The 25652-nt window shown below is 45.6% G+C and overlaps 3 protein-coding genes across 13 annotated transcripts in view; 1 reads left to right on the plus strand and 2 right to left on the minus strand.

Moving 5' to 3' along the window:
* LOC120603598 (fer-1-like protein 4) overlaps positions 1-446 on the minus strand; it is a 29481-nt gene extending 29035 nt beyond the window's left edge. Inside the window, exons 1-2 of the mRNA XM_039864188.1 lie at positions 368-446; positions 35-90 (exon numbers count right to left, since the gene is read on the minus strand). Coding sequence (XP_039720122.1) covers positions 35-90; positions 368-446 — 135 coding nt within the window. The remainder of the gene's footprint in view (positions 1-34; positions 91-367) is intronic.
* A 2379-nt stretch (positions 447-2825) lies between these two features.
* SPAG4 (sperm associated antigen 4) lies at positions 2826-8340 on the plus strand. Of its 4 annotated transcripts, none has more exons than XM_039864223.1 (12): positions 2826-3516; positions 4004-4108; positions 4360-4426; positions 4620-4681; positions 4922-4965; positions 5263-5288; positions 5435-5543; positions 5785-5860; positions 6034-6149; positions 6550-6717; positions 7230-7319; positions 7431-8340. In XM_039864223.1, exons 1-12 carry the CDS (start codon positions 3207-3209, stop codon positions 7578-7580), a joined length of 1323 nt encoding a protein of 440 aa, XP_039720157.1. In that variant the 5' UTR covers positions 2826-3206; the 3' UTR covers positions 7581-8340. The 4 variants fall into 4 exon arrangements, with proteins under 4 accessions (XP_039720157.1, XP_039720160.1, XP_039720158.1 ...); XM_039864225.1 differs by having other exon boundaries at positions 2830-3497; XM_039864224.1 differs by lacking the exons at positions 4360-4426; positions 4620-4681 and having other exon boundaries at positions 2829-3516.
* A 1493-nt stretch (positions 8341-9833) lies between these two features.
* The window catches only part of CPNE1 (copine 1), a 33512-nt gene continuing 17693 nt past the window's right edge, over positions 9834-25652 (minus strand). For 7 of the 8 annotated variants that reach the window (XM_039864189.1, XM_039864193.1, XM_039864192.1 and 4 more), the window contains 15 exons: positions 15067-15195; positions 14790-14969; positions 14563-14637; positions 14410-14481; positions 14202-14282; positions 13943-14032; positions 13742-13828; positions 13515-13601; positions 13363-13422; positions 13150-13283; positions 12993-13047; positions 12711-12762; positions 10719-10852; positions 10336-10572; positions 9834-10156 (listed from right to left, as the gene is read on the minus strand). In XM_039864189.1, coding sequence (XP_039720123.1) covers positions 10016-10156; positions 10336-10572; positions 10719-10852; positions 12711-12762; positions 12993-13047; positions 13150-13283; positions 13363-13422; positions 13515-13601; positions 13742-13828; positions 13943-14032; positions 14202-14282; positions 14410-14481; positions 14563-14637; positions 14790-14969; positions 15067-15195 — 1614 coding nt within the window. In that variant the 3' untranslated portion in view covers positions 9834-10015. Of the gene's footprint in view, positions 10157-10335; positions 10573-10718; positions 10853-12710; positions 12763-12992; positions 13048-13149; positions 13284-13362; positions 13423-13514; positions 13602-13741; positions 13829-13942; positions 14033-14201; positions 14283-14409; positions 14482-14562; positions 14638-14789; positions 14970-15066; positions 15196-15941; positions 16019-25652 lie in introns of those variants that run through there. The other variant, XM_039864190.1, reaches the window with a different exon arrangement.

Raw genomic sequence — 25652 nt, forward strand, 5'->3', positions numbered from 1 at the left:
AGATCAGCTTCTCCCTACCCAGGACCCCACTGACCTCACTGATATCTGCTTCTTGTCCACAGTGAATTCTCCTTGTTTTCTGGGTAAATCCTGCTCAGAATTGAATCTAGTCATTTATCAGCCCATTCCCACACAAAAAAAAATCATTCCCCCCAATCCTTGGCCCAGAGCTCAGTTCCCTGGACTCATCCTTAAAGAAAGGTAGAAGATGGGGAGGGAAGGAATTAGAGAGTTGGAGATATTGGGCTGGGTGAGAAAGGGAACAGGCTGTAGAGATGCCTAGAGATAAAGTTGGGGATCTTGGGAATGGAGGAACCAAACCCCCGCTCCATTCCAAAAATCCTAAGAGCACTCCTGCAAGCCTTACCCCGAAAGCTGAGCCTCACTTGTCGGTCATGGGTGCCCGGGAGCCCTGTCAGTCGCCGCACACACACGGTCAGAGCCATTGTCCCAGGGCCACTGGCTCTACCTCTGCCCGCTTGCCCTCCTGCTCACCTGCCCGCACACCTGAATCACCTCTGACGCACTGGACTCACCCAGCAGGTTCAGCGATCCCTGCCCTTTTGTCAAACACACAGGCCTAGGGGGGTCATAGGTGGAGAAGGAGCCGGAGGACTGAGAGGGATAAGATTTCTTATGGTCAGCTCAGTCCTCCCTGCCTGCACCAGCTTCAGCCTCTATCCTGCATCCTTGTGCAGTAGGAGCTAGGACAGGCTGGGGATGGAGGGAATGGGAGAGGACAGCACTCCAGTCTGGTCCAGCTAGCCTATGGGGCCTCATGTTGTTCCTTGTTCACCTCTCTGTCCTCAATGCCCAGCTCGGGGTCTGCTTACATTGTAAACTGTCAAAAACACTGACTGAATAAATAGATGGGTTAATAAATTAATCCCCTAGCCCCCAAAATTAGTGCTGTAGGCACTCAACACATTTATTGAATTAGTAGGTGATTGAATGTGTGTCCCTAGCTGGCACTTAACAGGTGTTCAAAATACTTCTTAAACAGAAGCCAGAGGTCCTTAACTTGAGGTTTACTAGTGGAACCAGAGATGGGCTCCAGGGAGTCAGCAAACCCTTAAAATTCTCTGTAAAATATTGAGTACATGTGCATTTTTCTGGACATAAAACTCCTGGCTAAAGTTAATAACCCTTAAACAGATGTGCAGTACTTTTACTGAATGTATGTAGGAATGAATGTATCTCACAGTCTGAACCTATAGGTGCCAGAAACTATGTGTTGAGTGCATTTCATGGCCATCCACTTAATCATTCTACTTCATGACACCTCCTGTGCAGGCCTTGTGCTATGCCACTTTGGGGGAAGCAGAGCGCAGCCACACAGATGAATCAGACATGTTCTCCATCTTCCAGTAGCTTCATGAACTCTAACATCAAACAAAACCTAGAAAGACCGCAATCCCCATCAGAACAGGCAAAGGTCAGGCTGGGTTGCTCAGAGGAAGGAGGCTAGAGAGACTTCTCTGAGGAGGGAGTGTTTAAAATGGGCTTTGAGGACAGGAGTTGGGCAGAGATAGACACCCAGTCAGTGGGGAAGAATGCAGAGCATGTTTCCGGGCCCTGTGATTTGTTCAGTTTGGCCTGTGTGCAAGGAATGTATTGAACGGCAGCAGCAGATAAGATTAGACCGTCAGAGGAGCTGGGCCTTGCTGTGTGGCCTTGAGACAGACATGGTCCCTACCTGTGCTTCAGCTTTTCCATCTCAGTACTGGGGCTGGTCCTATTCTACTTATTTCCCAGGTGTTAGGTGCTCAAATGTGTTTTGAAGTCTACAAAACACCTGACAAGAGGCATAGGTTGTTCTTTTTCTAAGCAAGGCCCAGGTTAGACCTCGAGGCCTCCAGTTGTTGGGGGAGGGCTTCATTTCCCCATTAGACAGATGAGGACACTGAGACCCAAAGAAAGGCAGATGGGGGACCAGAATTCTAAGTTTGCCTTTCCATCCCTCCCCAGAGCAAGATATTGATGCTACCTCTCTGGAAACTAATGCTGGCACCTCCTCTCTGGATTGGAACACAGCTTGAGGGCCTTAGAGAGCCTCAACCCCTCTAAGAGCTGCCACTATGATGGTATGTAGGGAAAAGAGTACTGGGTTCAAGGGCAGGATTTTGGAATTCTAATCTCTATCCCACACTGTGTGGTTTTAGAAACATCCTTTCCCCTCTCTAGACCTGTTTGTCTAGTGTGCAACGTGCACATGATGTTCTGCATTGCCTTTCAAAGTGTGGTCCTTAATCGGGATCACACCGGTGATTGTTAAAAAGGCACATTCTTGTACCCACTCCAGAACTGCCAAAGTAGAATCTCAAGGTGTGCCTGGAAACCCGAGTTTCTAACAGCTGCATTGGTATACTGTTGCACAGCAGGAGTCTGTGAACCTCTGATCTCTTGGCTGTGACCAACTGTGATGCTTTATTCTGTTCTCAGTGACTCAGGCAATTGGTCTGAGTGTGGGTATGGTGGTTGGTGGGTACTGAATTCTCACCCCACAGACCCTTGGTGAATGTGGATCTGAGGGAGGGACCCACAGATCCCGAGGTCAGAGCTCTTGGGCCCTCTGACTAAGAGGGGCCTGAAGTGTTTGCAGAGAAAAAGAGACTAAATGCTTTTTAGAAGTGCCATGAATGATCCCCTGCCCCTACTTAATATTCATTCATTCACAAATATTTAAGAATCTATTACATGCTAGGTCTATCTCGGTGCTGGAAGACACAGCAATGGACAAAACAAAAATCCCTGTCTTCATAAAGTTTACATTCTAGTGGGGGTGACAGGCAGTAAAGAAAGAAATAAGTAAAATGTATAGCATGTTAGTATAAGTGCCGAAGAGAAAAAGCAGGAAGGGGAATAGAAATTCTTTTAAGCCGAGTGCAAGTGTTCTAACGAAGTGCTGTGATGTCATTGCTTGCTTTAACCTGGGAAAGAATAAGAGAGACCGCCATGGCTCCCAGTGACGTCACGACTAGCTCTGTGACACCGCGTCAGGATGTTCCGTAGCAATCTGGTCTCTTCTATGACGTCTGCAGACAAGCCCAGAAACAGGGGAGAGGGTTGGGTCCCGCCGCGGGGCCTGCCGGCTGCATTCAGGCTCCGCGTGGTCCCAGCAGCGTGCACCGGCTGAGGGAGGGCCGAGAGCCTGGACCGCTGCGGAGGCGACTTTGGCGTCCGTGAGGGGGCGGCCGGGAGTCAGGATGCGGCGGAGCTCCCGCCCGGGCTCGACCACGTCCCCGCACAAGCACACGACCAACTTCTACAGCGACAACAGCAACAGCTCAGTGAGCGTCACCTCGGGGGACAGCAGCGGCCACCGGTCAGCTGGGCCGGGGCCCGGGGAGCCCGAGGGCAGAAGAACCCAGGGCTCGAGCTGCGGTGAGCCCGCCTTGAGCTCAGGAGTGCCCGGAGGAACCACATGGGCTGGAAGCTCTCGGCAGAAGCCGGCGCCTCGGAGCCACAATGGGCAGACCGCCTGTGGCGCGGCAACCGTGAGGGGCGGGGCCTCGGGTGCGGGCGAGGTCCAGGCATCAGGTAAGCTGAGGGGGGGGGGGCGGGGCTGGGAACAGAATCAGGATGTATATGTTGGGACCTCTGGTGGGGCCTGTAGGGTAAAGAGGGGCGGTACTAAATACGATGGCTTGAGGGGCGGGGCCTAAGTGCGATGGACGATCCTGGGAAGGGAGGAGAGAATCCTGTGATTGGGTATCACCGAGGAGGCTCGGCCTCGATGTTAGCATGAGTGGCTACCTGGAACTCCCGGCCGCACCAAGACCTAAGGCTGGGGGCGGGGTCTTCTCTTGGGGCTGGGAGTAGTCTTGAAAGCATCTCTGAGGGGCGGGGCCTCAGAATGCTGAGAGACCTGGGATCCGGATGCAGTGGGACCAAAGGCCGAGAGGGTGCCCCGTTTCTGGGCTGGAAAACCTGAGGCCGGGTCCGGGGGGAAGAGTGCGCCTGCTATGAGCAAGGCCCCAATGGAGCCCTTGGGCTCCTGCAGAACCGGCTGGCTCTCCTGTTGTCTCTGAGGAGCAGTTCGACCTTCTCTCGACCCTGGACCTGAGGCAAGAGATGCCTACCCCGCGAGTGTCCAAGAGCTTCCTGAGTATGCGCCAGGCCAGCCCGAATCCCCTCTGACCTTCCGGTTTCCCTCCCCGAATTCCAGTTCTCACCTCTGAGACCCTATTCTCCATTCTCAGACCCTCGCCCATGCTTGAGTCTCAAGGCCCTTCCCTGAGCCAGATCCACCACCACTCATTTTCCTTGCCCCCATCTAATTCTCCTAGCCCACTCCTCTCCATCACTCCTCCTCTCTAAGCTGTACTCCCATTTCTGAGACCCCTCTCCTCTCCTCAGGCCTACTTTTCCAGGTGCTTAGCGTGTTGTTATCCCTGCTAGGAGACATGCTGGTCAGTGTGTACAGGTCAGAGGGAGGAAAGGGGGAGCCTCAGGGGCTGCTCTTTTGAGGAGGTGGGGAGCAGGGCCAGACCTGGCTGAGGCTTGAGCCGATTCAGACCTGGTTGAATCGTGTTCACAAGAGCTGGGTCTAGGAGCCTGGGGTGGGGGCTGCGGGTTTACTAGGATCCTGGGACCTCAGCCTCCCTCCGGTTCTTCAGGGAGGTCTGTTCCATCCGCTTCTTGCTCACCGCTGTGTCACTGCTGAGCCTCTTTCTGACAGGTGAGGGGGTGGTGAATTCCCTGGGGCCCTAGCCCTGGATGCTTTGGAGCCAAACTGGGTGCATTTTCTCCTATGTCCCTCAGGGCACTCTGCCTTTTCAGTCCCCCTCAGTCTCCTCCTTCAGGGCACTAATCCATCCTTAGACTCTACCCTCTCAAGCCTCTTCTCCCTCACTGTCAGTTTATACCAGGGAAACCCTCTCCCCTCCCTTTCCTTGAAACCACCCTCCTCTTTCTCCAGCACTCTGGTGGGGGCTCCTGTGTCTGGTACCTCCTTTGGAAAATGTGAGTCATGGAGACTATGTCCCTGGGTGGGTGGTTGGCAAGCTCTGAACTTGGAGGTTGTGGGGGATCCCCTGGGCTGCTGGGAGTGGGCAGTGCTGGAAGGGCTGAATATAAACAGATTTCTGAGAGATTATGTCCAGAGATGCTTGAGGGTCTCTGTAGGGTTCCGAAGGTCGGGGGGAAGGCAGTCCTCAAAAAGAAGATCCTTTGAGTCTGACTGCTCCCACACTGAAGTCGGACAAGGAGGTGGGTGGGAGCTGAGCAGCCCTTGTACTTTGTCCCTCCCTCCTCCAATAGGAACCTAAGGAGATGCTGACTCTAAGGTGAAAGATGACACTTGGGGTGGGGAATTGGAGGGGGGAGGCTCAGGAAGGTACCTCTGTGGGGGCCTTATGAGAAGTGTCTGGGGACTGGGAGCCAACATGGTACCGACCCACCCACCCCACCCACCCACCTCCCCCGCCTGCAGCGAGTACCACGAGCGCGTGCGCTCCCAGGGACAGCAGCTGCAGCAGCTCCAGGCGGAGCTGGATAAACTCCACAAGGAGGTGTCCAGCGTTCGCGCAGCCAACAGCGAGGTGAGCTCGGTGGCCGCGTCCTGCTCTCATAGCAGGACCCCAGGGGTGTACAGGAGCCCCGCCGGCTGCACAGTCCTTGCTCACCTTGGAAACCCTTTGCAGAACCTTGCTCCCCGGGTCCTGAGCCCCAACGTCGGGATTTCTCTCAGGGCCCACAAAGTTCATCCCAGAAAATCTAGTTCTCAGAGAACTCTGTCTCCATATAAAACCAGCGCGCAAGCCCCGCCTTCCCTCTTTTTAGAGAGTGGCCAAGCTCGTATTCCAGAGGTTGAATGAGGACTTTGTGCGGAAACCCGACTATGCGCTGAGCTCTGTAGGTAAGACCTGGGACACTGAGAGCCTGAAACTCAGAGACACAGAAAGAGACAGAGACACTCACACAGACAGACCTGTGCACAAGACCAGCCCAAGGAGTCCAGCCTCAGACAGACCCTGCCCCAGCTGTCGGTCAGGCCTGGGTGCCACTAAGTGGTTGTTTCTCCCTCTCCAGGAGCGTCCATCGACCTAGAGAAGACGTCCCATGACTACGAGGACGCGACCACTGCCTACTTCTGGAATCGCTTCAGCTTCTGGAACTACGCCCGGCCACCCACGGTTATCCTGGAGGTGGGCTTGAAACCTGGATCCTAGAACAGGACCAGGGACAGCGGGATGCTGGGGAAACGACTCAACAGCTCCTTGGAGGTGGGACCTAGCTGAGCTGAGGGTGTGGCGCTAGGCAGGGGTCCTGCTGGGCAGAAAATGGGCCAAGTTAGAGGTGAGGCCTGGCTTGGTTGGGATGAGGCTCTAGGCAGGGCCTAGGACAGCATTAAGCTGTAGGAGAAACCTGGCAGTGCTAGAGACTGGGGCCCTGGCTACGTTGGACCTGGGTTTGGGGTGAAGGACTGAGTGGGACCCATGTTGAGGTCGAACTTAGGGCGGGGCCTACCTAAATCAATGCCCAGATTGGGGAAGGGCCAGAGTCGCTTGGTCTCCAGGTTCTGATGGTCTGTCCGTCTGCCTGCAGCCAGATGTGTTCCCTGGGAATTGCTGGGCCTTTGAGGGAGACCAGGGCCAGGTGGTGATCCGGCTGCCGGGTCGTGTGCAGTTGAGCGACATCACCCTTCAGCATCCACCACCCAGCGTGGCGCATACTGGGAAAGCCAACAGCGCCCCCCGCGATTTCGCAGTCTATGTGAGTAGGACTGAGGCCTAGGTAGGGGATTTTGCCTAGACAGTACCAGGCAGTCATGAAAACTGATGCCACTATCTGAGCTTTACTTGCTCATCTATAAAATGAAGACACTACCACTTGCCTCTCAGAGCAGCTGTAGGTTATAAGTAATTATAACCATATCCAAATATTAGTTATGTTTGAGTGCTTACTCTGTGCAGAGTAGTTTACATGGATTATTTACATGGATTATCTCCTTGTGGCCACAATATTGACATGTTATTAACTCCTCTTCACAGATAAAGAAAGTAATCATCAGAAGGGGGCCCTTACTTGCCCAAGGTCGCACAGCTAACAGACTCAAATTTGCAGCTTGGTTTCATTGAGCCCACATTCCATACTACATCAAATATAACACCAAAAAATAAATGAGAGCATGAATACAACTACTGAACACAGCAGGTCCTCAACAAAGTTGCTTTCTCTCCTCTACCCGTGTCTCACTGTTCGTCTATTCACTCCTCATCTACCAGGGCCTCCAAGTTGATGATGAGACTGAAGTATTTTTGGGGAAATTTACCTTCGACGTGGAGAAATCTGAGATTCAGACTTTCCACCTACAGGTGTGTTCTTCTCTGGGAGTTAGAGTGCTAAGGGGGTGGGACAGCGAGGGAAGATTGGGAAGGAGGCAGCCCTTGGGAGAGAGGACTTGGCATGATCCATTTGTCTCCCAGAATGACCCCCCAATGGCCTTTCCCAAGGTGAAGATCCAGATTCTAAGCAACTGGGGCCACCCCCGTTTCACGTGCTTGTATAGAGTACGAGCCCATGGCACACGAACCTCAGAGGGGGCAGGGGACAGTGCCACAGGGGGGCCCCATTAAACATGCTGATTGTTGGAGTGGAGGTTTGTACTGAAAGAAGCTGGATCAATGCTGAAGGGTCTGTTGGGGGTGGAGTGCTCTGATTACCTTTGGTGATGGTGATGGCTGTACCCTCTTAAGTAGCAGCAGCTCACGTTTATGCAGTACTTCATCATGTACTCTAGATATTATACACATTACTTAACTAATCCTCATGATCACAGCAGAGGGGGAAACCACTCAGGTCAGAAAACTTGTTCAAGGTCACACAGTTAGTGAAGAACTGTCACAGCAGGACCCAAGCCCACCTTCCTACAGAGGCCACCCTCTTTAATTGCAGAGCTGCCAGTCAGCCAAGCTTGTGCACCTCAATTCCCACTCCCAAATTCTGGGAAACTCCTACTAGGTGCAGTTGGAGGGAGAACTACCCCTTTTCCTTAAACACTCAAACTAAGCAGACTTGAGAACCTCTAGGAAGCATCTGAGTCACAGCCGATGCAGGCCTGGTAGCCCCTGCTCAGGTTGTCTTTACTGAGACCAGAGTGCCCAACTCTATGCTAGGCACAGTACAGATAGTCTAGTGTTCATCAGTCCTTGCCCTCAAGGAGCCTGATAGGATAGAGAGGATGCTCCAGGAAACAGGACAATTCATTTACTGATCTAAGAATTCTTCACTCAAAAGTAGATGGAGGAATAAAAGATGGAGGAGACAGATATCAAAGGATTAATGAGTTCTACCTGGGCAGAGTAGAAAAGGGGGACCAGTATGAACAAAAAAAAACATGCAACATTTTGGCTGTTAAGATCCTTCTCCAGTGTGTTCATGTTTTGGGAGCATATACACACTATTCACAGTGGGTATACCTGTAGGAAGTTGAAGCTGAGTATGTGTGGGGATGGAGCATGTATCTATCTGTTTAAATTTGGGGGGTATTACTTTTGTAATTTGAAGACAAAGGGAAAATATTCTCTCGAGTGGTCTCAAAACCTAAGGTTATAAATGTGAACAAATACATCTTTTTTAGGAACCCAAAGCCTTAAAAGACTGGTATACATAAAAAATTTAAACTTCCATATGAAAAGAGTTCTAGAGACCAAAAGATACTATATATGAAAGGACAATGGCATATTTTCAATATGCATAAGAAATAACTGAATAACTATAACAGAATAAAGGCTATAACAACAATAAAAACCTATAAATCAGCTATTTGTAGAAATAAAATTCACAAACACATGAATAACTAGCTTTCATAATTAAATAAATTCAACTAAAAATGGTATTTTTTCTTTTTTTGCCTGTCAGATTAACAAAAGGGTTAAAAAACTGTTATAAAGGGCAATTCACAATATCTATTAAAATTTTAAATATTTATACCCTTTGATTTAGCATTTTTACTTCAAGGAACAAATCCTTCAGAAACATTCCTGTAAATGCACAGATAATGTAGAAGGATATTCGTTACAGCACTGTATATAACAGAAGAAAATTGGAAGGGACCCAAATCTCAGTAAGTAAGGAATTGGCTAAATAAAGTGTAGTGCACTTATATGCATAATAATATATAGGTATTAAAAAGAATGAGGTTGGCAATTAAGTTCTAATGGGTAAGATACCCAAAATATAAAAAACAAGGTGCAAATAGTATGTATACTATCCTATTTAGAAAAAAAAACAACTCAGACTTAGGAAAGACTGCAGTTCTTACCTGCTCCATTATCTATTTTAAAGCATGCTAAAATAGTGTATATAAAATGATCTCATTTTTATAGAAAAACATGTATAGACTATATGGATAAAGGACTAAAAAATATGCACCAAATATTTTATTGGGATATGGACGTTTAGCTGATATTTTTCCTGTATTCCTACAATGAATATACATATTAATTTTCTAGCAAGAAAAAAAAAACTGTTAAAAATTCAAGCCTGTAGCCTATTTTTAGGACTAGAACTACCACTGCTCCCTCCCTAGGAAGTCTAGCATAGCCCCTACTCCAACTTAAAACTCATCCCTCCCCTAGCACTCTCCATCTTGTCCTGTGTTTGCAGCTCTGCCCAGCAGGGTGTCTGGCTTACATTCAATCTTTGTATTTTCAAAATAAAGTCAGTATCTCCAAATTTATGGCCTGGAATACATAATTTCTTTGAGTGGGGCTGTTCTGTCAGAAGCATCCCTCACTCAACAACTCCCAAGGTCAATAAATAGGCTCAGAGAAAAGTAAACATGGCTAACAGCAGATTCCTACCCAAAAACAGAGTGGTGGCAAAGCAGTGGTCATCGTTGATCTTTATTGAATGAAGGGCTCCAGGGGGCAAGCAGGTGGGATCAAGAGCAGCAATAGCAGGAGCAAGTATAAAAGTATAAAATATATAAACTGCTAGCACTGGTGAGTGTGTTCAGAGGTGGGGACACAGGGCTGAGGACTGGCCATAACCTACGCTCCAAGGGAATCTAGGCCTGAGGAGCCTGTGCAGGGCCCTTCGCTGGGAGTGGAAGCGGCTTGAATGGGGCCCAGCCTTGGGCCTTGAAGTAGGAGACCAGTTGCATGGGTACCTCTGCGAGCACAGTCTGCGCCAATGCCTCTCGAGGGGCCTGCCAGGAGAAGAGGGGCAAAGTCAGCGGGGGCCCGCAACAGCTTCAAGGGATATGAAATCTAACACCTAACCCTGCCCCAGACTTAGGTAAAAGGGTGAGTATCCCCACTCACATCAGGGAGAGGTGGAAGGGTAAATTCCCAGATCTGGTCTGCCCCCGCACTTGTCCCCACTCACATTCTGGAAGCGGCGGTAGGGCACAAATTGCACTATGTCACGGGCAGCTCCCTCCCCGGAGCGTGTGCGCAGGGGTCCACCATCAGCATCCAACTGCTCCATGGCCTCGAAGTCAGCACCGCCCACACCCACGATGATCACTGACATAGGCAGGTGGGAGGCACGAACCACAGCCTCACGTGTGGCCTCCACATCTGTCACAGCACCGTCGGTTAGCAGCAACAGCACAAAGTATTGCTGGGGGCAAGTCATTCACATACTGAGGCAGACTCTCTAAACATCCCAGCCACATATTCCCACACTGACAAGAAGTCTCTTGTTACATAGCCCTCAAGGCAGCCCTGAACTGAGACCACCCCACCACCACCTCCCATAACCCTTACCGAGGCAGTCCTCTGTTGTGCAGCCTGGGCTGCAAACCTGGCCACATGGTTGATGATGGGTGCGAAATTTGTGGGGCCATAGAGGCGAACTTGGGGCAGGGCCTGACGGTAGGCATCCACAATACCCTGGATGCCTAGAGAAGAAGGGCAAAAACACCGTAAAACACCGAGTGTCTTGGAATTGAGCCAGTCCTGACATCATCCCACCTTAGAAGAGGAGATTTGGGAACCTGGGTGCATTTCATTCAATCGCCCCTGTAACCCAAGGTACTTAACCTTATTCTACAGATGAAGAAATTAAGGCCAAAGACAAGAGGGACACTTGTCCTAAATCACAGCTTGAATAAAAACCCAGATTAGGGGATATCCTGAAGAACCTAGGACAGTTGGGCACCAGATAACCCATTCAATAAGATAATGAATTATAATCCATTTAATAAAATAAGAATCCATAGAGCTATGAAAGCTCTTCCTTAATATACAAAGAAGGAGGAATTACAAAATCAGTCAACAAACGTAGAGATAAATGATTCAGGCAAGGATCATCAACGGATGCTAAAACTAGGGGTTAAGAGATGAGCAATTAGATATTTATATAGCCTCAAAGTATCTTCCCAAAAGATACTTAATTACAAAGAGAAAAACAGTACTTGCATAGTACAGAAACCTGACAGACTCTACCTTTACCAATGATCAAAGTTAACATGGCTGGTAATAGGATAAATCAATATCATGTGCTTCCTGATACGATGCACTGAGAAGAAAACAGCATCATGTCTGTGATATTCCCACCAAAAATGCATAATCTCAACCTAATCCTGAGGAAGCATCAGGTAAAACCAAACTGTGAGACATTCTATAAATTATCTGGCCTGTAATTTTAAACAACGTCAATATCATGAAAGAATGAAGAACTATGGAAGACGATAACTGAATGCAAGATGTGATCCAAGATATCCTTTTGCTGTAAAAGAACAGTTGGTAAGATTTGAATAAAATCTATAGATTGGATAATAGTATTGTATTGATGTTAATTTCCTGACTTTGAGAATGGTAATGTGGTCATGTAAGAGAATGTCTTTGATTTTAGGAAACACACACTGAGGTATTTAGGGATAAAGGGCCTCATGAATGATAATAGGTGCAAAGTTGGTAGGGCCATAGAGGCAAAATTGGAGCAGGGCTTATTTACTACAATTTTCAAACATTTCAGAAAAAAAAAAGAAGTGTGTGTGTGTGTGTGTGTGTGTGTGTGTGTGTAGAGAAAAGAAAAGACAGAGAGAGAGAGGAACAGGAATGGAAGTGAGATTAGAGAGGGGAGAACTTGAGAATAACGAAGCAAATGTGGCAAAATGTTCGTGTTTGAAGAATCTGGTTGAAGATAAACACTAGCGCCTGTGACCCAGGCCCTGACTCCTGAGCTCCAATGACCTGAACACCTATAACTGTTCCTGCAACTTTCCTCTAAGTCTGAACCCGTATCAAAATAAAAACCCAGGTCAGGTCAGGTCAAGTTTTCCACTGCAGCTTATTGCCCATGTGGGGGTGGCTGGGAAGCCAGGAGGTTTGGCCCTCTCTAAACAAAACAGCACAGGGCAAAAAGTACCCTAAAAAGAGATGATACCCAAATAAGTACTTGTGAGCTTCTCAACAGAGATAATAATGATAACAGCCACCATTTTTTAGAGAGCACTTAGTATGTACCAGGCTTACTGTTTCCAACTTTACATACATCTTCTCCTACAATATCAGTATTCAATACCCTACAATACTATAATCCTACAAGCACATAGAAGCAGAGCAACTTCACAAATTACATTGTTAGAAAATGGCAGGATAAAAATTTGACTCCAGAGGCCTAGCTTTAAAATCCATTCTTCTGAACAATGGAGTTAGGAATCTGCTCCCCCATCCCCACTCTCTCTTGCCAGCACAGGTTTGGCCCTCTGGGTATGAAGAGATCTGTCTTATGCTGGAGGATGGGAGACTTACCTGAACAGTAGGGGTTACTGGGATTGAAGTTCAAAGCAAATTCATGGGAGACCTGAAAACAAGAATGAAAATGAGGTTCTTCCCTCATAGCCACCTTTGTACTAAGAAAGAGGGCACCATGGTATGTACCAAGCATCTTATAGGAGCTATTTAGTCCTGAGCACTTGCTGTAACCTGCCTCTCCCCACAAAGCTGGGTGCCAGGCAGTGAATCCACTGCATCTGCCAAAATCAGGAGTCTGAAACTGAAAACACAAGTACAGGAAGGGAAGAGTGCGCTCACCTGCCAGTCAGGGGGCACTTGAGCCCCAAATCCAAATGCTGGGAACAGCTTGTCCCTGTGGGAGGACAGTGAGTTGGGGAAAAGGCAGTGAGGGAACTGTGAGCCCAGAGGCTGAGGCATCTGCAGGGAGTGGGGATGGCCAAGAGAAGTTACTTACGAATCATAGTCCTGAATCACGCTTCCCACACTCCACAGTGCTGTCAGGTACTCGTTGACCCCTGTTGGGCTCAGGTAGTGCAGGGAGTCTGGTGAGGAGGGGTCTCCATTGGAGCCTGTGAAGTCCACACCCACCTAGAAAGATAGGAAGAAAGAAGCTGAAGGCCCCCTTGAGCCCCAAATCTGTTCTCTTGCCCCTGGTAAAGCAACTTACAGTAAAGTTGACTTGACAGCCTCCCATCACATAGTCGAGGAATGAATACTCTGTTTCTACCTGCAGATGAAACCAGGGTCATGTCTAGAGTGAAGGGGTTGGGGCCATGGTGCTCAGGGATCAGAGCCTGGTCACATGGGCTACTGTCTCACCTGGCAAATCTTGACACGAATAGTTCCAGAGTTCTTGTAGCTTTTCTTTTTCTGCTGTTTCTCAGGGTGGATGCATTCAAACTCAGCCTGGTAAGGAAAGAAAACTTTGGGTAGGAAACTCCCACAGCATCAGTCAGGACTGGAGTGTAGCTGCCCTGCTCTCCTCCCCTCCCTAGAGCTACAGCACTCTAGGCCCACCAACACCCCTAAGGAGGGCCAGCACTCACTGGGGCTGCTTGCAGCTGGGCCAAACTGGTGTGGAAGGTACCAATGAGATCATGTGAACCATCACTGTCATAGTCTGAGCATCGTACCTGGGAGGGAAGGTGTATGAGTATATAAAGGCCAGGAGGCAGGTGGCAGGTGAGAAAAAATCCTTCCCCAGGTCTCTGCCCCCATTCAGTCCACTCAGGAGGCAAACATCTTACCTGGATAGGTGTGCTAGGGTCTCCCCCACAGAAATGCTGAAGGGGAACAGAGAAGCGCTTCCATGCAGGGTTCAGGTTGTTCTTGATTACCTGAAGGTAGAGGGCAAGGTGTCCAGTGAGTTCTGGGCTGGTACGTGGGAAGCTGCCGTCCTTTCCCTACCCATATGTAGTCTCTTTCTCTGTATTCCAAACCTGGGTAGTCACGAGCCCCAGGAGATTCCCTCCTACCCCACCTACTCAATCCCCGGGGGTCTCACACCTCAGATCTGTATGCCAGGTGCCATTTCCCATCACCCTGGCGGAAGAACTCCAAGAATGGATCAGATTTCCCCAGGAAGTCCTGTCAATGCCACAAAGACCTGTTATAAAACTCAGGGATAAAGAACCACAATGCCAGACCTCTGCCCCCAATACACCATTCCAATCCCCTTAATTCTTGAACCCCAAGAGCCCCCATCTACACGTACCTTTTTATCTAGGTTTCTGGCTTCCACCTCCATGGTCACTACACGACTATCTTTCAATTCCTGAGATGAGATCTAGGTAAGGGTACAGGAGACTGTATCATCTCATGAATTCCTCATCGATCTATAAAGCCCTCCACCCCACCCCTTCCTTACCGTGATGGTCCCCTGCCCAGCAGGTTTTCCAGGCTTCAGCATCAAAGGCAGAGTTATTATCTGGCTGGACACAATCTGGGGCAGAGCAGTAGGGGTGGGGTGTCAAGATTTCAGGCAGGGTTAGGTTCTGCTTGACCCTCACCCTCCAACTCCAGGCAGGCTGGGTTGTCTGACAGGGCTCTTACTGAACCTGTGTCTGAAGGATTTTAATCCCTGGTACTACATACCTGTCCTAGGGAACACTCAGCCCCACCTAAGAAGTCGTCATCCCCCAGCTCAGGTGTCTTGTTGTCTATGTCATAGATGCCAAATCGGAGCTTCTGGACTGTTTCAAAGTGATATTCAAGCTGCAGAGTCTTGGAGAACTCAGGGCTCGAGCAGTTCCGTACTCGCTCAGTTCGGCCAAGCTGTGGACAGAGGCTGATAGCATCACATTCACACACCCTCTACCCTGAAACAGTCCAAGGCTGCCTCCACTACCCTATCCCCCATGTTCTCTCTCACCTCAACCCAGTTGCCCCCTCCCACATCCTGTAAAAGGACACAGAGTGGGTCAGACTTGGAGCCGATGTCCTTATCGATGAGGTGGTCACAGGAAATGGACAGTTGAACCAAGGTCACGCAGCGGGCCATCTGGGGAAAAAGGTACAAGTCAAACACAGAAGGAGCTTCTCCACCCTCCCCTGACTGTATTTCTCAGCTTGGGAAGGCCAGCAGGCTTCACCCAGGCAAGGCTGAGCCTGTGTCCACCCTCATGACACCTAAGGAAGAGAAGGACCTACAGCCTCCATACTCCTTCGATCCCCTTGGGTGAGCTCAATGGAACAGGAGGTGGTGATTATAAACAACCTTGGTCCAACGGTATAATGGGAAGACCTGGACTCTAATCCTGATCTATTCAGAGACCAATGACACTCACCTCCGACCCCGTTACTGGCTCCAGATCAGACCCTAATGCAAATTCCAATCTCAACGCTGACCTAAACACAACCACGATCCAGAAACTGCTCCCCTAAAAATATCTTCCTTCAATGATTTCCCACTAACCCTGGGGCCCCGCATCTTAAGGAAGAGTTGTAGTCCTCCCGATGACTCTCATAACCTCTAATCAGCTGCTCCTGTCCCACTCCTGACTATTCTCACTGCCACTACCCAGTCCAAGAAATCATTTTTCACCAAGCTTATCACATTAGCCTCTTTAACTGATCTCCCTTATCCTATGCCACCCCCACCTCCATTTCTCCATCCTCACACCTATAGGCTATTTTCAATACAGCAGCAATTGGGGTGATTCTGTTAAAACATAAGTCAGGTCATGTCACACCTCTGCTCTAACCCTCTAATGATTTCCCATTGCTTAGAAAAAAATCCAACTCTACCATGGCATGCAAGGTCTTCAAAGACCTAGATCCAGCTTGATCTCATAAAATCTTTTCTCTTGCTCACTACATTCTGGCCACACAGGTCTGCTCGCTTACCATTCCTCAAAAAAAAAAAACCCTGTTTGTACTTCAAAGCATGAAATGTTCTTCCCTCGTATTATCCACATGGCTTGCTCCCACTAAGGCATTATTCAAAATCATCTTTCTCCATTTCCACAACGGAAAAGGCTCTTTTCTAGCCACTCTAAAATTTTAACCCTAATACCCTTTCCTCTTTATACTCTTTAGCATTAATCACCCTCTAATATTGCTACATTATATAATTTGTCTTCCCTACTAGAATGTAAACTCCATGAGAGAAGGGTTATTTGCCTGTTCTGTTCATCGCTCTATCCCAAGCACCTAGACAATATCTGCTGAATGAAATCCAAAAGGCCACATGCAGCCTCAGCTCCCAGCCTGCCATCTCCAAACTGACTGGCAACCAAGCAGCGCCAAGGTTTTCCAATTCATCTACTTCCTCTTTTGGAAAAACTATCTTCTAGCATGGATCACCATGACTCCATGTAACCCCTCCTCCTGCAGTCACCATAACAATTATCCTCAGACCCCTTGCTATCCCTATGTCTGTCCCCCCGACCCATATACCTACAGACCATCTGTACTAGGAGTGTAAGCGAGACCGGATCTCTCACCTATCTTCCCACCCAGCACGCCAGGTTTCCCAGCATTATACCCCTGGATGCCTCCAGCCTCAGCCTCCCCTAAACTGACCCTCAGTCAATCCTTCCCCTGACCCAGCTGAGTTAGTGCTATTGCCATCTTGGTGCTTCATGGTCTCCATCTGGAAGGCTAGCAACCAAAGTTGGGATAATTCTTAGGGTTCCACTTGTTTCACATACTGCCCCTCTATAGCGCCTAAGCCTCTGCTTGAATGCATCCAATGATGGAAAACCCATCACTCTTACATTCCATTCATCAGAAAGTCCTGCTTCATAAAGTCCTACCCAAACCAACCCAAGTCTATTGAATTCTCATTTCTACACATCAATCCTATTTCTTCCCAGTCTAAAATTCCACAGAAAAAGTCTTATTCTGTCTCCTTCTGAGAACCCATCTGATAACTGGAGGCAGTGAACATCCCAGCTAAAATCTGGAGAAACAGCCCCAGTTCTTTTGAATGTTGCCCCTAGAATGTGGCATGTAGACTTTTAACCAGCCTGATCATCCCTGTAGAGGTTCCACAAGGAGAGATCCAGAGCAAACACATACTCCTGAGGGAGTGGGTCCACAACTTCCCCCAAGTCATAATCTGACTCCTGCTTCTCGCCTCACATGTTCTCCGACGCAGTGTTTACACAGTACAGAGACAAATGAAGAATGCTCATTTCACTGAGTGAGACACCTTAAATGTCTATCAATTAGGTGGTGACTAAATTATGGTACATTGAAACAAGAGAATCTGAGTAGCAGGTAAAAAAAAGGCAGGACTATATTGCATCAGTATAACATGAAAAAATAAAGTTGCAAAAAGTGGTAAAAGCATCATTCCACTTTAAACTTCAATTGTATGTGTATATACAATAGAATTGAATACATACACAAAATAAATACACTAGAAAAAATGGAAGATGCATCCAATAAAAGCAACTTTTATGTATACCTCAGAGGAGTGGAATTAAGGTTAAGACTTCTACATACTCTGCACACTTCTATATTGTTTCAATATTTTACAGTTTATTTAATATTTTTAAAGGGCGTTAGCTTTTTTCCTCAATCCCCACCTGAAGTCCTCTTGACTATTCATTTTAAACCCAAAGCCTCTAGTTCAGCAACCCCCACCTAACCTCAGGCCTCATTGTCTCTTGCTCCCTGGTTTCTCCTCCTTAACACTGAGAGTCAACCCTGATGCCGGCTTCCAGGAGTCCATACCCTAATTAGAAGCTCTGGATAGCTGCCTCCAGGCCTTAGATTCACAGCCAGACTCCCTAGTAGGGCCACCTGTGGCACAACAACGGAGGGCACATCTACAAAGAATTCAGTAGTTGTATAATACTATGACCCTAATTCAACCTTCAAAGCCTTTTTCAGTCTCCTCTATCTCCTGCCATTCTACCACCCACCCAACTAGTCATCCAAAGCTATTTCTAGTTCCTCGAAAATATATACATGCTGATACCTCTAACTTTCCTGCCTAGTAAATGCCTTGTCATCCAAGATTCTGCTATGACATTATTCCTTTATGAAGCAAGCCTTGCCCACCTTCCCCGGGATTCTCTCTCCTCTGAACTGCAACTGTTTCTTTATCGGTCTTTCTGTAATCAACCTCTCTCGGAAACCAGACCATTTCTCTCTGCTTAAAACTCTGAAATGGCTTCCTAAAACTCGAAATAAAATCCATAGTTATCATGGTCTACAAGGCCCTGCAAGACCTGAACTCTGCCTAACTAATAATCTAGTCACGCAAGTATGTTCTAGCTGGATTTCATTTCTGATCCACATACACACATCAATCTCATTCTTGATCTTAGGACCTCTCTGTGCTGTCTTCCCCATTTACATTCCAGATAATAAGTTCTATTAGAGTAGGAACCATGTCTGGTTTATCTCTATCTCTTGTACTTACGGTAGTACCTATTCTATAGTAGATACTAAATAGTGACTTAATGTTGAAACCACTACATCCAAATTTTTGCTTTTGCCTGTCTACCCTCATAATCTATGGGCTCCTTGGAATTAGGGCTGGCTATTATTTCTCTATCCTTAATACTAGTGCTTGGTACATAGATAGTACTTATAACCATTTGCTAAATAAACAGTAAATGTGCTTTTGCTCAATTCGAACCCTCAGGCTTTTTCCATTTAAACTAATGTCCAGTAGTAAATCTTTCCTATCTTGATCTTGTACAACTAAGCTTTAAAATTTAAATGCAGGACTCCTAGAACTCAATATTAAACGACAGTCAACTAAAAAACTGGCAAAAAAAAATATCAGCTACTAAATAAAATATATGAAACAAAAATAAACAAAGGAAAAAGTGATCAACAGCACTTAGTCATCCAGGAAATAAATGTAAATTAAAACCACAATGGGATACTATTACATACCCACCACAATGGCTAAAAGTAAAAAAACCCACAACGCAAGGTCAAAGACATGGAACTCTCACAAGCTGTTAGTGAAAACATTAAATGTACCACTTTGGGAACGGTCTGGCGGCTTATTAGAAAACCAACAATACATTCAGTCTGAGCTATTCTACTCCTAGATTTTTACCCAAAAGAAACGAAAGCATTATGTCCACAAAAACATTTGTACAAGAATGTTCATAGCAGCTTTATTCATAACAGCTAGAAATTTCAAACAGTCCAGGTGTCCATCAACATGAGAATGGGTAAACAAACCATTAATATGTTTTTATATGTCATAGAAAACTATTCAGCCACAAAGAAACTATTAATATCTGCGACATGGATGAACATGAAGCATAAATACACAGATTACATTTATAAAGGGCAAAACTAATTTATGGTGAAAAAATTCAGAATAGTGGTTGTTCTTCCCCTGTCCCACAGGGGAGGGGAAGGTATTAACTGAAGAAAAGAGGGAGAGAACTCTAGGGCCAATGGAAAATTTCTTTACCTTCATAGGCATGTGAGTCACAGGTGCACCTGTTATTTTTATCTAATGGTACACTTAAGGTGTATATATATTATATGTAAATTCACCCCCACAAAAAAAAAAAGCCATAAACAAATTCTGAACTCATCCAAGTTTATGGGTGAGGTATACTGATGCTTCCAACTTCTTTGAAATGCACCAAAAAATATTTTGGTGTATTGATATATCGTATAATAAATATAGGAAAAATTCAAATTATAGAATCTAAATAGTGGATATGTGAATATTCACTGTACAATTTTTTCAATGTTTCTGTATGTTGAAGGTTTCCATAATAAAATGTTGGGGAAAAATTTAAAGGGATTATAGGTTCACTCGATAGACTTTTGTTGTGAACTACAAAAGCATTAGCAATATCTATCTGTGGTGGCGAGATTACAGGCAACAACTGAAGCTGCTGCCTCTTTCCTCACTCCATGATTTCTGTCAAAGATCGCAGAGAGGCTTTTGCTCTGGACCAAACACATGCAGTATGCCAGGAGCTTTTTCCTGTGCTAGGCCTCAATTTCTGATAGACCATAGCATTCTTTTCTATTACCATTTGTATTTCTTTTACCATTTCCACTACTTTCTCCATAGCTGGTTCTATTCTATCCTTTTTCAGTTTCTTCTCCAGCTAGACTTAGAACGCAAATCAGAATGCTGTTGGGCCCATGTGTGTCTCAGTAGCATATGGGATTGGATTCCATTCTGAGAAATCAGAGCTTCCTGTATAACCTGTTTTGTTTTTTCACAGATCTGCCTCTTTTGTTTTCTCACTGGATTAGCAACTCTTTATAAGTAAATCTTTATAATAATTTGTAGTTTTCTATCCTTTGAGTCATATTCTCTTTAAATAATCTAATGCATGAGATTATCAAATCCTATTTATCTCCTTTACAATCTACCTCCTAGTTTACCTGTTTGGAAATCTACAATTAAAACTGGTTCAAGTCACTCTTCCGTCCTATATCCCTTGAACAACTACATACTTTAAACCAGACTTACTATTTTTTGTCTAATTGTTAATTTTAAGGGACTTGAAGCCTCCTTTACAGGACTGGAATTTCACAAAACCATATTAAATATCACATTTGGGTCAATGAAACAGCAGCAAGCAATTCTTTTTTATTTTTGTAAGAGAGGTCTGGCTAACACTTGCCAGGTCTTTGTGCACTCTCTTCTCAACCAGCATATCCTGCCTGGATGTCTATAATAGTCTCCTAACTGGTCTGTCTCCCCATTTCCACTCTGTCCCCTCCGATCTGTTCTCTATGTTGAAGTCAAGACTTCCCTTGATTCCAACTCAACAAAACCCAGCTTCTCACAAACCTTTGAAAATATATAACTTATTTACTTGCATATTATCTATTTCCCCTACTAGACTATAAATTCCACAAGGGGAGGGACCAGATTAGTCTTGCTCCCATTCACGCATAGCAGGTACTTTATAAATATCAGTTGAATTAATGCTAAAAAGTGAGTGATAATCTAAGTATCTTCAGGAAATGACTCAAATCTAGCCCTGGCCTGCTGCTGAAGCCATGAAGGGAGAAGTGAGCTTTCTAGGAAAATCCAACATAAAAAACTGGTTTGCTATCTGTGTTCCCTCACTACCTTTGCCTTTCCATTTGGTGCTAGTCAGGAATTGCCAATAAAAACAACTGAATATATAGCACCAACCTTTTCTGCTTTTGCTTTCTACCAGATGGAGTCTCATTGCCCTTGTAGGTTGCTTTCCGCGCCCCATACCCTGACAGGGCACTTTCCTGCACTGTTTCTTAAAGAAGCCATACTCATTCTTATTAATTTAAAATTCACAAAATGTCAAAAATAAAAAGGAATGGAGTGATCACTTAATCCAAGTCCTTCAATTTAAGGCAGAGAGGGAAGATGTGATTTGGCTAAGGCCACATACATGGTTTAAGTAAAATGAAGACTAGAACTCAAATACTCTGATTCCTACCTAGTCTAGACCTTTGGACTGTAGTTATACCCTTCTCTCCTGAAAGAACCTTCCTTCTTATATTCAAGCACAATCTGATGTAGTGGGCAAGAGTATGGGTTCTGCAGTGAAGTGGCCAGGCTCTAAATACTGGCCTTATTCCTTCCCAGCGACAATAAGATACTACTACACACCTAAAACGATGTCTTACCTATGGAGCTTGGCCAAAATGCTTATTAAGCCACAGGTTACACAGGTGTAATGTGGGGGGTATTATCTATTTCTGAAAATTTATATAAATAATGTATGCAAGGTGCTTAGTACAGAATCTGGTATTATTATTACCAGTGTTAACTATTAAATTATTATCCTTCATGCCTAGCTTTCATATGCTCCCCTTTTCATGACCTCTCCAGTACTCAACAACCTTCACTCTGGATTACTATACTCAATTCATACCACAATTGTATTCTGTCAATATTTCCAGCTCCTTGGCTATCAATGAAATAACAAATTTAAAACAAATGCTGCTTCAGTATCTCCTGTGTTGCACAGCACAGACCTGAGCACATGAGAATTCTAAACACCCGAGGGAAGCTGGCAGCAATGTGCTGAAACAGACTTGCATGGTTTGCAACAGACGACTGTTAAATATTAAGAAAATTTGTAAGCAGCTGGCCTCACTAAGTTTTACACCTCAGAAATAGGGCAAACAGTAAAATTGGGGCTTCTTTTCCTTCAACTAGTCAGTTTACCAGCATATAACTGTTGATAGGGAACCCCACTCTCTGCCAATAGGGAGTAACTTGCTCTTCATTTTCTATGGCATCCCCGCCCCTGCCTTGGGAGATTCCGAGGTGTTTATGGTGCTCATAAATCCAAGAACAGATCTTTCTTTTCTCCTCGATCCATTTGGATCCAATTCAGTGCCAGTCGAGCTGAAACTTATCAGTCCTTCACACTCAAGAGTTAACACTGCCCTCTTCTATTCCCAAAAGCCTAAGAAGGAAAGAGGTACCAGCTTTCAATCCCATTTCTAGGCTGTGAGGAGGACGAACAGAGCACCAGTGTCTGGGTGGCAAGATCACTCCAAAAAACCAAAGCCACACTCACACTCCTGTGGCCTACCTTGGCATGCTGAAGCAGCTGTGATGCTGAATCAAATCTTGAAAGCTAATCACGAAATTCTCCATAGGCTCACAATGGGCAGAACACCACCCATGGAACAGTCTTTTCCCATAAGACTGAAAGACAAACTACTCCCACCACCACTCCTCCTTTCCTTCTGTCTCCTCAACCGACATGGAGTTTTTTTCACTCCTGCTTCTCCCTCTACAACTCAGGGATTCCCCAAATTTAAATCGGTACCCCTCACAGGTCAAACTAACGGTCTTCACAGGTCACAAACTGAAGCGAATACGCAAATACTATAAAACTACAATTCTTTATTCATACATATGACTAACAGCTACTAAAATTGTGTTTATAGACTAAAATTTTAAACAATAATTTGGTTTAGAACTATATAATACTAAGACGTCCAGCTGCCACACAGTTATTTGGTCAATGCTATAAAGCTTAAAATATGCATATTCACATGAAAAGTGGGAAAATATGATAAACTGTCACAGCGTTTCTCATCCTGTTATATTCTGTGGTCAAAAAAAATTTGGTAGTGATCCAACTCCACTGCCCCCAAAAGGCTTCTCTAAAGTCCAACAAATCCAACCTGTGTCCAACTCTTCAAAGAGAACCTAACTCAAGGAGAGAATTGGATATGCGGAAGCAAACCAACCAAGGACAAATACATGGCCTTCAAGCAGGACAGGACTATATTGGCATGGAGTTTATTTCCGCCCTATGACTGAATGTGCTCGCACAAGGCCTCCACCTGCCCACTTCAAAACAAACACTGGAGCCCTAGAGCAAGGCCGGAGATCTGACAGAAAAGTACTGCCAGTGGCCTCCCACATTTTCCCCCAGGGAGCAGCAGGGAACAGTTGAGGGAGGGGCCCTGCTTCTGAAGTCATACAGGCACCCTATGACTGAATGATCTGTTGACCTCTTCCCATAAGAGACCTTGGGTAAGTTACTTTGCTACTCTTTGCTTGGATTTCCCCATCTGTAAATTGGGGATAACAATAACAATGCCAACTTTACACAGTTATTGTGAGGATTAAAAGAGCTCAACCATGGAAAGTGCCCCTTGCCTAACACAAAGTGCCCAATGTGTGTTAACTGCTATGTTTTTTGGTGCTCATAGACGGATCCTTTTGCGGTATCATTACCTACTTGTCAGTTCGTGTGTTAACTGCTATGTTTTTTGGTGCTCATAGACGGATCCTTTTGCGGTATCATTACCTACTTGTCACTATTCCCCCCAGGGACACCTGGGGGGAATAGTTCTGGTTTACTTGCTCCAGAGGACTTAACTGGCAGAAAACAGACAGACCCCCAAAGAGAAAGACTCTTCCCCCTTTTCTCTCATAATGAAATTCTCAAACTGCAGAGTGGGACTATCACACTTAGAAAAAGCAGGAGAGCAGTAGCAAGACCAAAATTTTAAGTTCCACTGGCTAGCGAGTGATGAACCACAACCTGATTCCCTGAGAACGTGAGTTCTATATTCATCTATTTTAGGAACAGCTCAAACCTTATAATCCAGTCCAATCTCGCCTACCTGACCACTAAAAGAACAGCAAGGCTCATGTGGCTTTTTCCCATGACCTATATATATTAACTAGCCTTGCACACAGATGGAAAGTACTTCTGCATCCACCGCAAATTCTCCCTACTTGACTGCCAGGGAAGGAATGGAGAAATTGCTGGACTCTACATTTACAGGATTTTAGCAAAGGAATAAGCTTTAAATAACAAGCACAAATACTGCAAACAAAGAATTCACCTCAAGAAAGTGTGATTTATACTAAAAAATTTCAAGGAACATATACTAGGCAAACGATTCTACCCCGACCCTGCCCTGCTGGGACCTATTCTTTTAATCTGTCTTTTAATGAGACCTCTGCCTCTGTTACCTGCAGTGTCCAAGCCAACAGTACTGGACCACCCTCCTGAACATCTATCTCTATAGCATGGGCATCAACAAGAACTTATGCATCTTCAGTGTTCATTGTGATCTATGACACTAAAGGAGCTCAGTGAATAAACAAAAGCAGGAGACCAGCGCTATTAGAAATCTACCTACTGTTCATAATGCCAGCCACCCCCACTGGAGTAAGTTTTCTTGGGAGACATGGGAGATCTCAAGGATTGCTCTTTAGAATTTGTATATTACAGAAGCCCAGAAATAAAAAAGGGAGGATTTCAACAACAGGGAAACTATATTATAAACACACTTATTTGCCCACTTGCCATTGTGGATGGGGTGTGGGGTGGTGAGGAGAGAGGTTCTGGTTCTGCTGCTTCTGGTGCAGGATTAATAACTTTACAATATAAAACTGTCACCTAGTTAACCTCCAGTGTGGCCCATAGCAAAGGTAACTGAGTCAAGTTCTCCGAAACAATGTAAACACATCAGGAGGAGAAAAGATTAGGAGGACTGCAACAAAATTCAAATACTCAAAAGTAAAGAAATAGCTAAAAAGATGCAGCAGAAATAAAGGAGAAACAACAGGGAATAACTTTAAATATGTCTGTACTGTCCAAAAGGATAACTCCTAGCCATTTGAAATGTAATTAGTTCAAATCACAATGTGCTATAAAATTTACGTACTTTGAAAACTTAGTACAAAAAAAAATAAGCCATCTCATTTTATATTGAGTATATGTTGAAAAGGCTACACTTCAGATCTACTGGGTTAAATAAAATATATTATTAATTTCATGTTTCTTTTTACCTTTTTAATACAGCTACTAGAAAAATATGACATCTCATTTCTATTGGATAGTACTGCGTAACAGAAAACTCCAAATTGTCCAGACATGGAAAATTTTCTGTTGCTGTTAAATACAGTAGCCACTACTCACATGTAGCTATTTACATTTAATAGTAGATGCATGTAATTACTATATAAGTGCATGTAAGAACATTTCCATTGGAGAAAATGCTATTGGACAGTGCTGGTCTAGAACAAGAACCAAG

Source organism: Pteropus medius, unplaced genomic scaffold (assembly GCF_902729225.1).
Source record: "Pteropus medius unplaced genomic scaffold, Ma_sr-lr_union100, whole genome shotgun sequence".
In the NCBI taxonomy this organism is placed as follows: Eukaryota; Metazoa; Chordata; class Mammalia; order Chiroptera; family Pteropodidae; genus Pteropus; species Pteropus medius.